Raw genomic sequence first — 17,879 nt, forward strand, 5'->3', positions numbered from 1 at the left:
GAAGTGTGTGACAGCTGCCAATCATCAAAATCAACTAGAAAACCCACTATAAACATAAATCCCTAGGGTTAGGGTTAGGGTCCCTAACACAAACCCTAACACAAACCCTAACACAAACCCTAACACAAACCCTAACACAAACCCTAACACAAACCCTAGGGTTAGGGTTAGGATCCGTGTTATGGTTAGGGTTAGGATCCCTAGGGTTAGAGTTTGTGTTTTAGGGTTAGGGTTGGGGGTGGCTTATAAGTGTGTATTTTTGTGTTTTTCTATAAAAATGCATGCAAACGCATGTGCTTAAAAACGCCGCTAAAATTGCTACAGATAAAAACCGCATGCATTGCAAAAACGCGTCAAAACGCATGCAAAAAAATGCATGCGTTTTTAATGTTAAGTATAGGGAAAAAACGCATGCTTTTTTTGCGTTTTTTACCGCAAAAAAAAAAAACCGCAAATGTGAAACCAGCCTTATGCAGCAGATGGCATTCGTCAGGTGGTGGTGTTATGCAGCAGGCAGGTTTCGGCGGGTGGTGGTGTTATGCAGCAGACAGCATTCGGCGGGTGGTGGTGTTATGCTGCAGGCGGGTTTCGGCGGGTGGTGGTGTTATGCAGCAGGCAGGTTTCGGCGGGTGGTGGTGTTATGCAGCAGACGGCATTCGTCAGGTGGTGGTGTTATGCAGCAGGCAGGTTTCGGCGGGTGGTGGTGTTATGGAGCAGATGGGATTTGGCAGGTGGTGGTGTTATGCAGCAGGCAGGTTTCGGCGGGTGGTGGTGTTATGCAGCAGACGGCATTCGTCAGGTGGTGGTGTTATGCAGCAGGCAGGTTTCGGCGGGTGGTGGTGTTATGCAGCAGACGGCATTCGTCAGGTGGTGGTGTTATGCAGCAGGCAGGTTTCGGCGGGTGGTGGAGTTATGCAGCAGACGGGACTCGGCGGGTGGTGGTGTTATGCTGCAGGCGGGTTTCGGCGGGTGGTGGTGTTATGGAGCAGATGGGATTCGGCAGGTGGTGGTGTTATGGAGCAGATGGGATTCGGCAGGTGGTGGTGTTATGGAGCAGATGGGATTTGGCAGGTGGTGGTGTTATGCAGCAGGCAGGTTTCGGTGGGTGGTGGTGTTATGCAGCAGACGGCATTCGGCGGGTGGTGGTGTTATGCTGCAGGCGGGTTTCGGCGGGTGGTGGTGTTATGCAGCAGGCAGGTTTCGGCGGGTGGTGGTGTTATGCAGCAGACGGCATTCGTCAGGTGGTGGTGTTATGCCGCAGGCAGGTTTCGGCGGGTGGTGGTGTTATGCAGCAGACGGGACTCGGCGGGTGGTGGTGTTATGCTGCAGGCGGGTTTCGGCGGGTGGTGGTGTTATGGAGCAGATGGGATTCGGCAGGTGGTGGTGTTATGGAGCAGATGGGATTCGGCAGGTGATGGTGTTATGCTGCAGGCGGGTTTCGGCGGGTGGTGGTGTTATGGAGCAGATGGGATTCGGCGGGTGGTGGTGTTATGGAGCAGATGGGATTCGGCGGGTGGTGGTGTTATGGAGCAGATGGGATTCGGGAGGTGATGGTGTTATAGAGCAGATAGGTTTCAGTGGGTGGTGGTGTTATGGAGCAGATGGGATTCGGCGGGTGGTGGTGTTATGGAGCAGATGGGATTCGGCAGGTGGTGGTGTTATGGAGCAGATGGGATTCGGCGGGTGGTGGTGTTATGGAGCAGATGGGATTCGGCAGGTGATGGTGTTATAGAGCAGATAGGTTTCAGTGGGTGGTGGTGTTATGGAGCAGATGGGATTCGGCGGGTGGTGGTGTTATGGAGCAGATGGGATTCGGCGGGTGGTGGTGTTATGGAGCAGATGGGATTCGGCAGGTGGTGGTGTTATGGAGCAGATGGGATTCGGCAGGTGGTGGTGTTATGGAGCAGATGGGATTCGGCGGGTGGTGGTGTTATGGAGCAGATGGGATTCGGCAGGTGGTGGTGTTATGGAGCAGATGGGATTCGGCGGGTGGTGGTGTTATGGAGCAGATGGGATTCGGCAGGTGGTGGTGTTATGGAGCAGATGGGATTCGGCAGGTGGTGGTGTTATGGAGCAGATGGGATTCGGCGGGTGGTGGTGTTATGGAGCAGATGGGATTCGGCGGGTGGTGGTGTTATGGAGCAGATGGGATTCGGCAGGTGATGGTGTTATAGAGCAGATAGGTTTCAGTGGGTGGTGGTGTTATGGAGCAGATGGGATTCGGCGGGTGGTGGTGTTATGGAGCAGATGGGATTCGGCGGGTGGTGGTGTTATGGAGCAGATGGGATTCGGCAGGTGGTGGTGTTATGGAGCAGATGGGATTCGGCGGGTGGTGGTGTTATGGAGCAGATGGGATTCGGCAGGTGGTGGTGTTATGGAGCAGATGGGATTCGGCAGGTGGTGGTGTTATGGAGCAGATGGGATTCGGCAGGTGGTGGTGTTATAGAGCAGATAGGTTTCAGTGGGTGGTGGTGTTATGCAGCAGACTGGACACCCTGGAGCAGTAGGGTGATGCTGTGACTTAAATGTGGCAATCTTGGTCATTGCGCTCTGTTGACCAGCGCTTTAGTCGGGTCTTGCGATGTCTTTCTTACATTTTGTTCTCTTGGGCTGTGTAGTAATTTCATCTTTTCTTTGTTGATAGGCCTCAGCTTGCAACGCGTCTTTTGGCTCACAAAATACAGTCCCCTCAAGAATGGGAAGCGATGCAGGCGCTGACGGTGAGGAGTGACGAATAACACTTCTGATTATTGAAGACTTCCTGATTAGTCTGTCAGCGAGTGCCGACCTGAAGAGTTAAACTCTCCTTGTGTTACGGGGTCACTACTTCTCTATCCATATCATGGCGTCTGTGTCTTTTCTAATCAACATGTCCTGTTAGCCTATGTTCATTGTTGTTTTTATGCAAATTATAAGCTGCATTTTGCACTACCAGAAAAAGCTATGAGACTTTAGAAATCTGCAGACATTGTTTTTTTTCCCTGACTGGATTGGAAAACTGCAGCATGTCACTTCTTTCAGCGTTTTTCAACCATAGAAAGTAATGGGTAAATGCAAAAACGCAAGTGTCAGATTTTGGTGCAGAAAACTCAGGAACAACAGGCAGTAAACTGTATCGGCATGCACAAGAGGGTAGTGCACTCGAAACGCCGCCTTATTAAGCAGTGTGAGCATAGCCTTAGGAGACCTGTAAGTAAGACTTCATCCATTCTAGTAATGGAGAAATGACACGTCTCTAAGCTTCAGATCCCAGTCCAGCTGTCCACGGGGAAGAGAGCCGGGGCCACAGATCTGGAGGGTGACGGCACACGCCTGGTAGATGATTGTGCCCCCGACCATCTCCAGTCTGTAGAGGAGTGTTTCCCAAACTCCAGTCCTCTCGACACTCCTAGACATCACATTTTCAGGATTTACTTAGTATTTCGCAGGTGTTGGAATTATCAGTCTATAAAGGGATCTAATATCGAGCCAAATCAGTCTATAAAGGGATCTAATATCGAGCCAAATCAGTCTATAAAGAAATCTAATATCGAGCCAAATCAGTCTATAGAGGGATCTAATATCGAGCCAAATCAGTCTATAAAGGGATCTAATATCGAGCCAAATCAGTCTATAAAGAAATCTAATATCGAGCCAAATCAGTCTATAGAGGGATCTAATATCGAGCCAAATCAGTCTATAGAGGGATCTAATATCGAGCCAAATCAGTCTATAAAGGGATCTAATATCGAGCCAAATCAGTCTATAAAGAAATCTAATATCGAGCCAAATCAGTCTATAGAGGGATCTAATATCGAGCCAAATCAGTCTATAAAGGGATCTAATATCGAGCCAAATCAGTCTATAGAGGGATCTAATATCGAGCCAAATCAGTCTATAGAGGGATCTAATATCGAGCCAAATCAGTCTATAAAGGGATCTAATATCGAGCCAAATCAGTCTATAAAGGGATCTAATATCGAGTCAAATCAGTCTATAAAGGGATCTAATATCGAGCCAAATCAGTCTATAAAGAAATCTAATATCGAGCCAAATCAGTCTATAAAGGGATCTAATATCGAGCCAAATCAGTCTATAAAGGGATCTAATATCGAGCCAAATCAGTCTATAAAGAAATCTAATATCGAGCCAAATCAGTCTATAGAGGGATCTAATATCGAGCCAAATCAGTCTATAGAGGGATCTAATATCGAGCCAAATCAGTCTATAAAGGGATCTAATATCGAGCCAAATCAGTCTATAAAGAAATCTAATATCGAGCCAAATCAGTCTATAGAGGGATCTAATATCGAGCCAAATCAGTCTATAGAGGGATCTAATATCGAGCCAAATCAGTCTATAAAGGGATCTAATATCGAGCCAAATCAGTCTATAAAGGGATCTAATATCGAGCCAAATCAGTCTATAAAGGGATCTAATATCGAGCCAAATCAGTCTATAAAGGGATCTAATATCGAGCCAAATCAGTCTATAAAGGGATCTAATATCGAGCCAAATCAGTCTATAAAGGGATCTAATATCGAGCCAAATCAGTCTATAAAGGGATCTAATATCGAGCCAAATCTGTCTATAAAGGGATCTAATATCGAGCCAAATCTGTCTATAAAGGGATCTAATATCGAGCCAAATCAGTCTATAAAGGGATCTAATATCGAGCCAAATCTGTCTATAAAGGAATCTAATATCGAGCCAAATCGGTCTATAAAGGGATCTAATATCGAGCCAAATCGGTCTATAAAGGGATCTAATATCGAGCCAAATCGGTCTATAAAGGGATCTAATATCGAGCCAAATCGGTCTATAAAGGGATCTAATATCGAGCCAAATCGGTCTATAAAGGGATCTAATATCGAGCCAAATCTGTCTATAAAGGGATCTAATATCGAGCCAAATCAGTCTATAAAGGGATCTAATATCGAGCCAAATCAGTCTATAAAGGGATCTAATATCGAGCCAAATCAGTCTATAAAGGGATCTAATATTGAGCCACATGTACAGCAGGAGGCCCACATGGACACAAGGTGCTACTCCATGACAGACCACGGCCGCACGGCAGCTGACCCCCAAGGTACAGGTAGCTGGATTGGCCCAGTAGGAGAGTACAGCTGATACAGGCAGGCACATCATCAACCGCAGATGCAGATGGGTTTGGCTGATGTACAGACTGGCACAACAGGTACTGGCATGGAGGTTCGGACGGACAGACACTAGCGGGAACAAATAGGCAGGGACCTGAAGACTAGCAAGCGTGTAGGAACTAGCTAACAGTGTGGCACAGGCACCTCCACCTGCATAAAGTGTCTCCTAGCCATTGGCCAGGGACATTTTAGGACAGCGCACGCAGCCCCTTTAAGGCCCCTTTCACTCATCAGGTTTTTGCCGTCAGGCACAATCCGACGAATTTTGAAAAAAACGGATCTTGCAAAAGTTGCCACCATATCCGTTTTTTTTCTCATAGACTTGTATTAGCGCCGGATTGCGACTGATGGCCTCACGTTTCATCCATTTTTGCCGGATCTGTCGAAAATGAGTTTTCCATCGGCCGGAGAAAACATACACAGGAACGTTTTTTTTCTGTCTGGCGCAAAACGCACAGCGACGGATCCTGTGAAAAACTCTCTCTCACACACTCTCACACACACACTAACAATAACACTCACACACACACACACCCTCACACACACTCACACACACACTCACTCTCACTCACACACTCTCACTCACACACACTAACACACTCTCCCACTAACACTCTCACACTAACACAATCTCACACTAACACTCACACACTAACACACTCTCACACGAACACTCTCACACTAACACACTCCTACACTAACACACTCTCACACTAACACTCTCACACTAACACACTCTCACACTAACACTCTCTCACACTAACACTCACACTAACACACTCTCACACTAACACACTCTCACACTAACACACTCTCACACTAACACACTCTCACACTAACACACTCTCACACTAACACACTCTCACACTAACACACTCTCACACTAACACACTCTCACACTAACACACTCTCACACTAACACACTCTCACACTAACACACTCTCACACTAACGCACTCACACTAACGCACTCACACTAACACACTCTCACACTAACACACTCTCACACTAACACACTCTCACACTAACACACTCTCACACTAACACACTCTCACACTTACACACTCTCACACTTACACACTCTCACACTAACACTCTCACACTAACACTCTCACACTAACACACTCTCACACTAACACACTCTCACACTAACACTAACACTCTCACACTAACACTAACACTCTCACACTAACACTCTCACACTAACACTCTCACACTCACACACTAACACACTCACACACTAACACACTCTCACACTAACACTCTCTCACACTAACACTCTCACACTAACACACTCTCACACTAACACACTCACACTAACACACTCTCACACTAACACACTCTCACACTAACACACTAACACACTCACACTAACACTCTCTCACACTAACACTCTCACACACTAACACACACTCACACTAACACACTCTCACACTAACACACTCTCACACTAACACACTCACACTAACACACTCTCACACTAACACACTCTCTCACACTCTCACACTAACACACTCTCTCACACTCTCACACTAACACACTCTCACACTAACACACTCTCACACTAACACACTCTCACACTAACACACTCTCACACTAACACACTCTCACACTAACACACTCTCACACTAACACACTCTCACACTAACACACTCTCACACTAACACACTCTCACACTAACACACTAACACACTCTCACACTAACACACTCTCACACTAACACACTCTCACACTAACACACTCTCACACTAACACACTCTCTCACACTAACACACTCTCTCACACTCTCACACTCTCTCACACTCTCACACACTAACACTCTCTCACCCTAACACTCTCACACTCTCTCACACTAACACTCTCTCACACTAACACTCTCACACACTAACACTCTCTCACACTAACACTCACACTAACACACTCTCACACTAACACACTTTCACACTAACACTCTCACACACACACACACTCTCTCTCTCTCTCTCACACACACACACACACACACAAAACGGATCCGTCGCATCAGTTTTTAACAATTTGCAACGGATCCGTTTTTTTCAAAATTAACTGGATCCTGCCTGATGGCTAAAAACTGATGTGTGAATCAGGCCTAAAAAGGAGGGAGCGCGTGTCCTAATTACAGTGCCCCCCGGGGGTCTGCGCGCAGTACACAAAGGAGCCAGAGAGGAGGTGCGGAGCAGGGGCCACTGCAGAGAGTGCGCCAGCGTCCCTGCTGGGGAGAGGAGCCGCATGCAGGGATGCCAGCGCTACAGTGTGTACGTACGTGTGTGTGGGTGGTCTTTGGTGTGTTTTTATAGGCGTTTATGACATGGATTCTTTCTTCTGATTATTTGTTCTCATTTGTGCATTGAGTGAATTTGTTTCGGTGTTTTTGGGCAATCGCTTAGTGTGAGCTGGCGAATGCTTGTGGGCAGATATGGCCGGACACGCGCCTTGTGCCCCTGGACAATCCTCAGTCTGTGAGCGTCTTATCAGACTCTGGGTTCTCCATGCTTCGTCATAAAACATTTTGTTTCTTTCAGGTACTAGAATCCTGTATGAAGAACTGTGGCAAGAGGTTTCACAATGAAGTTGGCAAGTTCCGATTCCTTAATGAGCTGATAAAAGTTGTTTCCCCTAAGGTGAGTGCAGTCTTTCTAAACATATTTTTCTGGCAGCGTATTTTTGGATTCTTTTGTACTTTATGTTGTAATTTTTCTTCTCCATGTTGAAAGTATAACACCAAGAAGGAAAAGTCATGGAATTATGGCAATCACAGAATGGAGGCATGTCACTGATATGCAAATGGTTAAAAAAGAAAACCAAAGTTTTGCTCAAATGTCTATTCAAGTAGTTCTGTGCATGGCGCACGTACCTCCACGCCATGCCATTAATGAAGGTATTCATGGTAGTCTGTGGAAAGTTCTGCCACTCTGAATGCTCTCGAGCACACAAATCCACAAGAACCACTGTGCAGCTCTTTATGCAGTTTACACCGATGACGTCCCAGATGGGCTCAATGGAAGACAAGTCTGGAGACACTGCAGGCCGCTCACAGTACACAAGAACCATGGCATCGTCGTCCTGGTATGCTGGAGTAATGGCGGCACCGCTGATTGTACAGTGTAATGTGGCTACCGTAGAGGAGACCTGTATGCAGCGTTCCATCCCTGGTGATATTGGGGCACATGCACAGCCATGATCTGTCATCGCCCAGCAGGGTGGCAGCATTACTATAATAATTATAAGTCCGTAGTTATTGGTGTTTGTGGCTGGCTTCACACACACGGGAACAATATCGGGAAGTAAAACCCTCTTATTACCCATCATGCATTGGGTCCACTGTATAACTGCAGTGTTAGTGTGATTGTATATACAGGAGCTGGGGAGCAAAAAAGCGCAGTGTTGGTGGGGTTGTCAGAACCACATTTTATTTGGAGACTGGCTAAATTTTCAGGTCAATCTGGCAGATTTCTGTGCACCACCTGTAAGATCGGTCACCTTAGTACATAATTTTGCAGTGGAGGGGTGTCTGTAATGGTCATGGGGTGGAGAATATATGGTTTATACTGCAAAAAACATATCTTTGTAATGTGGTAGTCAGTATAAAAGAAAAATTGAGTCCTCAATGTTTAAAGGTCTTGTCCAGGTTTGGCACAAAAATCTATGGTCACTTTGTAGACTTGTGAGTCTTCATAGTGCGCACTTTCAGGATTCTCTGGTACGGGCGGCGAGACCAAGCAGTCATGTGACCGCAACTAAGCGGCATGTCTACTTCCGGCCACATGCTGCATACAGGTGCCCGCAGATGACTGCTATTGAGCGAGGCCGTGCGTGTCTAGTTGGATTGTGGCCAGAAGTGTGCATATCACAGTGTTCCAGTCACATGACCACCGGAGAATACTTACAGCACGCACTATGCACGATGTGAGGATTCACAAGTCTGCAGTCACATAGTGACATAAAGGGGCCGCAGGCATTTGTGCCATGACCACCGGAGAATACTTACAGCACGCACTATGCACGATGTGAGGATTCACAAGTCTGCAGTCACATAGTGACATAAAGGGAGCGCAGGCTTTTGTGCCATGACCACCGGAGAATACTTACAGCACGCACTATGCACAATGTGAGGATTCACAAGTCTGCAGTCACATAGTGACATAAAGGGGCCGCAGGCATTTGTGCCATGACCACCGGAGAATACTTACAGCACGCACTATGCACGATGTGAGGATTCACAAGTCTGCAGTCACATAGTGACATAAAGGGAGCACAGGTTTTTGTGCCATGACCACCGGAGAATACTTACAGCACGCACTATGCACGATGTGAGGATTCACAAGTCTGCAGTCACATAGTGACATAAAGGGAGCGCAGGTTTTTGTGCCATGACCACCGGAGAATACTTACAGCACGCACTATGCACGATGTGAGGATTCACAAGTCTGCAGTCACATAGTGACATAAAGGGAGCGCAGGCTTTTGTGCCATGACCACCGGAGAATACTTACAGCACGCACTATGCACAATGTGAGGATTCACAAGTCTGCAGTCACATAGTGACATAAAGGGAGCGCAGGCTTTTGTGCCATGACCATCGGAGAATACTTACAGCACGCACTATGCACAATGTGAGGATTCACAAGTCTGCAGTCACATAGTGACATAAAGTGAGCGCAGGCTTTTGTGCCATACCTGGACAACTACTTTAATAATGACTGTTAGCAATTCCGATGAGGAAACTGAAGTTTGGAGAATTGCTGTTTGTTAGCACACAATAAAAGATATATCGGCTCACCACCACAATAAGCAATGCACAGAAAACTCCAGGCCAGTGTCCTGGAGCAGAGGTATTGTACTAGAAAAAAAATGTAATCCAGAACTGCAAGGACATATTAAAGCGCTGTCTTTTTATGAAATTACCATTTTCATGAAATACTAATAAAAATCATGCATGGAAAAATGAACGTACCGTATAAACTCGAGTATAAGCCGAGATTTTCAGCCCATTTTTTTGGGCTGAAAGTCCCCCTCTCGGCTTATACTCGAGTCATACCCAGGGGTCGGCAGGGGAGGGGGAGCAGCAGCTGTGTAATCATACTCACCTGCTCCTGGCGCGGTCCCTGCACGTCTTTTCCCCCGGCGCCGGCAGCTTCACATGGTACCGATCATTACAGTAATGAATATGCGGCTCCACCTCCCATAGGGGTGGAGCCGCATATTCATTACTGTAATGAGTGGTAACGGTAACCGCTCAGTAGAGGAAGAAGCTGTCAGTGCCCGGAGAACCAGGGACCGCGCCAGGAGCAGGTGAGTATAGTGGGGAGGGGGAGCGCAGCGCTGCGCGATATTCACCTGCTCCCCGTTCCGGGCGCCGTTCCATCTTCTGCGTCTTCTGCAGTGATGCTCAGGTCAGAGGGCGCGATGACGTGGTTAGTGCGCGCCCTCTGCCTGAACGTCAGTGCAGAAGACGCTGAAGACGGAGCGGCGCCCGGAACGGAGTCAGGTGAATATTGGGGCCATAATCAACGTTTGTGCAGTATTATATTGGGCAAATATCTCTATGGAGCATCTTATGGGGCCATTATTAACCTTTATGCAGGATTATATGGGGCATATTTTAATATGGAGCATCTTATGGGGCCATCATAAACTTTATGGATCATTATATGGGGCTCCTGATTCAATATGGATATTCAAAAACACTTAACCTACTGATGTCTCAATTAATTTTACTTTTATTGGGATCTATTTTTACTTTTGACATTTACCGGTAGCTGCTGCATTTCCCACCCTAGGCTTATACTCGAGTCATTAAGTTTTCCCAGTTTTTTGTGGCAAATTTAGGGGGTCGGCTTATACTCGAGTATATACGGTATATGGCAGCCTTCTTTTCTTCTTTTTTCCTTGAGTGATTTTTATAATTTTATGTAGCTGATAAATTAAAGCTTCATCTTTATTTTTTTCTTGCAGTGCTGAACTGTAACTTTTTATGTTGTTGTTGGCACTTTTTTGCGAGCCATTAGGAGGGTGGAGCGCGTGGTGGAGTCTCCATTTTTATGTTTTATCTTGCTGTTATTGTTGCTGTTCTTAGCTCCACTTTACTCATCCAGACTTTATTTTTTAGTACCTTGGCACCCGCTCTTCTGAGAAAGTGAAGTTAAAGATTTTGGAGCTTTTGTACAGCTGGACTCTTGGACTTCCCAGTGAAGTGAAAATAGCCGAGGCCTACCAGATGTTAAAGAAACAAGGTGCGTTTCTCCGCCCCCACCTCCCCGCAACTCACAATGAGGCAGCGGATGCGTTGTAAAAATGCATCTGCTGCCCCCGTTGTGCGGCGCTTCCACAGTATGCGTCGGTACGTCGGCCCGACGCACTGCGACGGGCCGAGTACGACGCTAGTGTGAAAGTAGCCTTATACTGCTGTGGGGAGAAGCTGCACACAGCAGCAAGGGAGCTGAGCACAGCGCCAGGTTACTAACCAGGTACAAACAGGACCTGAACCATGTAACAGAGTGGGAGGTGGTCGGGGATGGAGCCAGACGCCGGGGTGCAGAGAAGAGATAAACACGAGAGTAGTTAAACAAGCTAAGATCGGAGCCAGGAGATCACTGGGTACCAAAGGGGTGAGACAGGGGATTGTCATAAGTGAAGCCAGAGATCAGAAATCCAGAACAAGTATAGCAAGTATAGCAAGAAAAGTATAATCCCAGAACAGTATAGCATGGAGAGCAAGCGAAGGAATTGCAAAGCGGGCACACACTCCAGGGGTCAGGCAAACAGACTAGAACAGAAAGTATAGCTTACAGCGAGTCTGGAGTGAGTATAAATATCCCTCTCTGATCGAAAGAGAGGCCAGCAAAATTAACCCTGAGAGAACAGGACATTAACCATGTCCTAACCATGACAGGATGTAAGTGTCAGCTCCCTCTCACTTCCCGTGTTATAATTAGTTTCTCTCTCCCTCAGCCACAATTTATCTCATATGTTCAATGTGATGGTGATATGACCCCTCTCTGGAGAAGCCCATATGGATTTAAATTTTTCTCCAAGACGGTTATCAAACATTGGGAGGTAATATTCTATCACTCCTTTCATTTGTGTCCATTATTTTTATAGGGATTTTAAAGGAAGATCCACAACTGCAAGTAGAAGCCATGATGCCGCCTCCACCACCCCGACCAAAAAATGCTATATTTGATGATGATGAGAAATCCAAGGTAATGTACTTATTGCTTTTTGTAACGTTTCACTCGTAACCCGTCTTCACTTTTTCCACTTTGAAATAAATATAATCCCATGGTGGGCTCATACTTCTGTTGCTGGGGGTATCCCCTGGTGTCCTGTGCAGCTTGCCCGCCGGTGTCTGTATGATGCCGGACGTCGTGGAGCTGGAGAACTTATACTCCCTATTCCTGGCCCACAGCTTTTTGTAAGGAGCTGCAGAGATTGAGAGCTGTCTCAGGGCTCATAACGACGACGTAGCCAGCAGAAATAGGGAGTGGATTGAAAGTAAGAACAACCGTTTATTATTGACCTTCACTTTACTAATTCTGAACGCTGCCAAGTTTCATTGTCCATGCGTTGGAAGTATCTTCTTCTGTCAGGAGCATCTCTGAGGATTTCGGTTGTTTGTGAAGGCGATCTCATACAAATGTAAGATTTCTTCAGACTTTGTGAGCTCTGTGCAATGCACAATAACTGTAAGGATGCAGTCCATGGTGGAAGCTACTCATGGATACATAAATGTTCAGACCAGGCCCGCCCTGCCTGCTTTCAGAGGTTTCTTTACATTTCTTTTTTCTTCAATATGTTTTTCTCGATCCTTGGCAATACAATAGCATGGGTGCAGGCTTTGCTGCCTATGTTAGCAGTATTACGTGCACCAGAAGCAATTGCACAAGGAAGCTTGATTGTAACACGACCATGTAGATGTGTAGATCGCAGCACATTTCCCTTTCCACTATAAGGGTCTGAACGTCTTCCATGGACAGCAATCCATTAAAACTGGGCGCACAAACCGAGGAAGAAGCTTAGTGATAGAAGTCAGTGTTTCTCAAGACCCCACAACAGGTCATGTTTTCAGGATTTCCGTAGTATTGCACAGGTGATGGAATTATTGCTTGAGCAGGTGATGAAATTATCATCTGTGCAATACTAAGGAAATCCCAAAAACATGACCTGTTGTGGGGTCTTGAGGACTGGGGTTGAGAAACACTGCTATAAGTAGTGAAATCTTAGAGTAAAGCAACGGCTGATGTCTTTGCTTGCTGTTTGGGTTTTTCTACGTAACGCAGGTCCCAGGGTCTCTCCTGAGTTGTGGACAAGTGGCCTTACTGATGGTCTTAGCGTTGTGCACAAGGTTCATGTCTGTGCTGAACTTTTATCTTGTATGTTTCCAGCATAATTTACTCAGCTCATAGGAGGTGACCCCGATACTGGCCACTGTATCCTGAAAACTAACTTTGTCTGCAAGGAGAGATATTCCACGGTTGCTTATTCTAGGTTTGTCCCCATTGACAAGAAAAAGTAAAGTGGAACCCTCCTACCTTCAATCAGATCTCAGGGACACAGATTCCCCCTAAATGTCATTCTTCTTTTGCGTGGTCTTCCTTGCTGACTCGATGAGCTTAGAAGAAAAGCCTCCATTCTCGTCTGCCCTCGTTCTCTTGCAATACTTTCCTGTGTTCCTTTTTTGATGCAGCTGTTTATTAGATATTTTCATCTTTTATCTCAAGATGTTGGCCCGTCTGCTAAAGAGCACACATCCGGAAGACTTACGAGCAGCAAATAAACTTATTAAAGAAATGGTGCAGGAGGTGAGACCATTCTCTCCATCTTTCTCCATTCTCCCACTTACAGTATTCAACTTCTCATCTATTTGATCTCATGTTTCCTCATCAGGACCAGAAACGCATGGAGAAAATCTCCAAAAGAGTACATGCCATAGCAGAAGTGAATGACAATGTGAAGCTCCTGAGTGACATGTTGGGGGCATTTAGAACGGGACAATGCTCCGAAGGCAGTGACGACCTAATGAAGGTCAGTGCAACATTGCAGACACAGGTGAAGCCACGAGAGACAACGTCTTGTATCTGTGATTTGTATCTCTCACCTGACAGGAGTTGTATCACCGCTGTGAAAAGATGAGGCCGACACTTTTCCGCTTGGCTAGTGACACAGAAGACAATGATGAAGCTCTAGGTAAGGAAAAAAGCAGCTTGCAGATCCATAAATGGATAGTTTTGAAATATATATATATATTTTGCTCAAAAAGTAAAGGGAACCCTAAAATCCCACATCCTAGATATCACTGAATTAAATATTGCACTTGCAGATCTTTATTAATTACATAGTGGAATGTGTTGAGAACAATAAAAGATAAAAAATGATCAACGTAAATCACAACTAATATCCCACGGAGGTCTGGATTTGGAATGATGCTCAAAATCAAAATGGAAATGAAGTTTACAGGCTGATCCAACTTCAGTGGAAATGCCTCCTGACAAGGAAAATATGCTCAGTAGTGTGTGTGGCCTCCATGTGCCTGTATGACCTCCTACAATGCCTGGGCATGCTCCTGATGAGGTGGTGGATGGTCTCCTGAGGGATCTCCTCCCAGACCTGGACTAAAGCATCAGTCAACTTCTGGACAATCTGGTGCAACGTGACGTTAGTGGATATAATGAGGTATAGTGTCCCAGATGGTGGGCTCGATTGAATTCGGGTCTCGGGGTGACCTGTTAGATCGCGGTGTGTCCACTCATCACAGGGGTCTACAATCCTGGAGTCAGTGCGTGGCCGGTATATAGGGCTACAGATATCACTGTGCTGTGTGGTGACATGTTAGATCGCGGTGTGTCCCCTCATCACATGGGTCTACAATCCTGGAGTCAGTGCGTGGCCGGTATATAGGGCTACAGATATCACTGTGCTGTGTGGTGACATGTTACATCGCGGTGTGTCCCCTCATCGGGGTCTACAATCCTGGAGTCAGTGCGTGGCCGCTATATAGGGCTACAGATATCACGGTGCTGTGTGGTGACATGTTAGATCACGGTGTGTCCCCTCATCACAGGGGTCTACAATCCTGGAGTCCGTGTGTGGCCAGTATATAGGGCTACAGATATCACTGTGCTGTGTGGTGACATGTTAGATCTTGGTGTGTCCCCTCATCACAGGGGTCTACAATCCTGGAGTCCGTGTGTGGCCAGTATATAGGGCTACAGATATCACGGTGCTGTGTGGTGACATGTTAGATCACGGTGTGTCCCCTCATCACAGGGGTCTACAATCCTGGAGTCAGTGCGTGGCCGGTATATAGGGCTACAGATATCACTGTGCTGTGTGGTGACATGTTAGATCGCGGTGTGTCCCCTCATCGGGGTCTACAATCCTGGAGTCAGTGCGTGGCCAGTATATAGGGCTACAGATATCACTGTGATGTGTGGTGACATGTTAGATCGCGGTGTGTCCCCTCATCACAGGGGTCTACAATCCTGGAGTCAGTGCGTGGCCGGTATATAGGGCTACAGATCCTCACTGTGCTGTGTGGTGACATGTTAGATCACGGTGTGTCCCCTCATCACAGGGGTCTACAATCCTGGAGTCAGTGCGTGGCCGGTATATAGGGCTACAGATATCACTGTGCTGTGTGGTGACATGTTAGATCGCGGTGTGTCCACTCATCACAGGGGTCTACAATCCTGGAGTCAGTGCGTGGCCGGTATATAGGGCTACAGATATCACTGTGCTGTGTGGTGACATGTTAGATCACGGTGTGTCCCCTCATCACAGGGGTCTACAATCCTGGAGTCAGTGCGTGGCCGGTATATAGGGCTACAGATATCACTGTGCTGTGTGGTGACATGTTAGATCACGGTGTGTACCCTCATCACAGGGGTCTACAATCCTGGAGTCAGTGTGTGGCCGGTATATAGGGCTACAGATATCACCGTGCTGTGTGGTGACATGTTAGATCATGGTGTGTCCCCTCATCACAGGGGTCTACAATCCTGGAGTCAGTGCGTGGCCGGTATATAGGGCTACAGATATCACTGTGCTGTGTGGTGACATGTTAGATCGCGGTGTGTCCCCTCATCACAGGGGTCTACAATCCTGGAGTCAGTGCGTGGCCGGTATATAGGGCTACAGATCCTCACTGTGCTGTGTGGTGACATGTTAGATCGCGGTGTGTCCACTCATAACAGGAGTCTACAATCCTGGAGTCAGTGCGTGGCCGGTATATAGGGCTACAGATATCACCGTGCTGTGTGGTGACATGTTAGATCACGGTGTGTCCCCTCATCACAGGGGTCTACAATCCTGGAGTCAGTGTGTGGCTGGTATATAGGGCTACAGATATCACTGTGCTGTGTGGTGACATGTTAGATCGCGGTGTGTCCCCTCATCACAGGGGTCTACAATCCTGGGATCAGTGAGTGGCCGGTATATAGGGCTACAGATATCACTGTGCTGTGTGGTGACATGTTAGATCGCGGTGTGTCCCCTCATCGGGGTCTACAATCCTGGAGTCAGTGCGTGGCCGGTATATAGGGCTACAGATCGTCACTGTGCTGTGTGGTGACATGTTAAATCGTGGTGTGTCCACTCATCACAGGGGTCTACAATCCTGGAGTCAGTGTGTGGCCGGTATATAGGGCTACAGATATCACTGTGCTATGTGGTGACATGTTAGATCGCGGTGTGTCCCCTCATCACAGGGGTCTACAATCCTGGAGTCAGTGCGTGGCCGGTATATAGGGCTACAGATCGTCACTGTGCTGTGTGGTGACATGTTAAATCGTGGTGTGTCCACTCATCACAGGGGTCTACAATCCTGGAGTCAGTGTGTGGCCGGTATATAGAGCTACAGATATCACTGTGCTGTGTGGTGACATGTTAGATCACGGTGTGTCCACTCATCACAGGGGTCTACAATCCTGGAGTCAGTGTGTGGCCGGTATATAGTGCTACAGATATCACCATGCTGTGTGGTGACATGTTAGATCGCGGTGTGTCCCCTCATCACAGGGGTCTACAATCCTGGAGTCAGTGCGTGGCCGGTATATAGGGCTACAGATATCACTGTGCTGTGTGGTGACATGTTAGATCGCGGTGTGTCCCCTCATCACAGGGGTCTACAATCCTGGAGTCAGTGCGTGGCCGGTATATAGGGCTACAGATCCTCACTGTGCTGTGTGGTGACATGTTACATCGCGGTGTGCCCCCTCATCACAGGGGTCTACAATCCTGGAGTCAGTGCATGGCCGGTATATAGGGCTACAGATCCTCACTGTGCTGTGTGGTGACATGTTAGATCGTGGTGTGTCCACTCATCACAGGGGTCTACAATCCTGGAGTCAGTGTGTGGCTGGTATATAGGGCTACAGATATCACTGTGCTGTGTGGTGACATGTTAGATCGCGGTGTGTCCCCTCATCACAGGGGTCTACAATCCTGGAGTCAGTGTGTGGCCGGTATATAGGGCTACAGATATCACTGTGCTGTGTGGTGACATGTTAGATCGCGGTGTGTCCCCTCATCACAGGGGTCTACAATCCTGGAGTCAGTGTGTGGCCGGTATATAGTGCTACAGATATCACCATGCTGTGTGGTGACATGTTAGATCGCGGTGTGTCCCCTCATCACAGGGGTCTACAATCCTGGAGTCAGTGCGTGGCCGGTATATAGGGCTACAGATATCACTGTGCTGTGTGGTGACATGTTAGATCGCGGT

General features: G+C 47.2%; 1 protein-coding gene across 5 annotated transcripts in view; it reads left to right on the plus strand.

Annotated features, from left to right (window-relative positions):
• The window catches only part of GGA1 (golgi associated, gamma adaptin ear containing, ARF binding protein 1), a 138,369-nt gene that overhangs the window by 64,117 nt on the left and 56,373 nt on the right, over window positions 1-17,879 (plus strand). For 4 of the 5 annotated variants that reach the window (XM_069735942.1, XM_069735941.1, XM_069735944.1 and 1 more), the window contains 7 exons: window positions 2,645-2,720; window positions 7,681-7,779; window positions 11,268-11,391; window positions 12,260-12,360; window positions 13,879-13,959; window positions 14,045-14,182; window positions 14,263-14,344. In XM_069735942.1, the coding sequence (XP_069592043.1) occupies window positions 2,645-2,720; window positions 7,681-7,779; window positions 11,268-11,391; window positions 12,260-12,360; window positions 13,879-13,959; window positions 14,045-14,182; window positions 14,263-14,344 (701 nt within the window). The remainder of the gene's footprint in view (window positions 1-2,644; window positions 2,721-7,680; window positions 7,780-11,267; window positions 11,392-12,259; window positions 12,361-13,878; window positions 13,960-14,044; window positions 14,183-14,262; window positions 14,345-17,879) is intronic. The other variant, XM_069735945.1, reaches the window with a different exon arrangement.

This window comes from Ranitomeya imitator, chromosome 8, assembly GCF_032444005.1.
Source record: "Ranitomeya imitator isolate aRanImi1 chromosome 8, aRanImi1.pri, whole genome shotgun sequence".
NCBI lineage: Eukaryota > Metazoa > Chordata > Amphibia > Anura > Dendrobatidae > Ranitomeya > Ranitomeya imitator.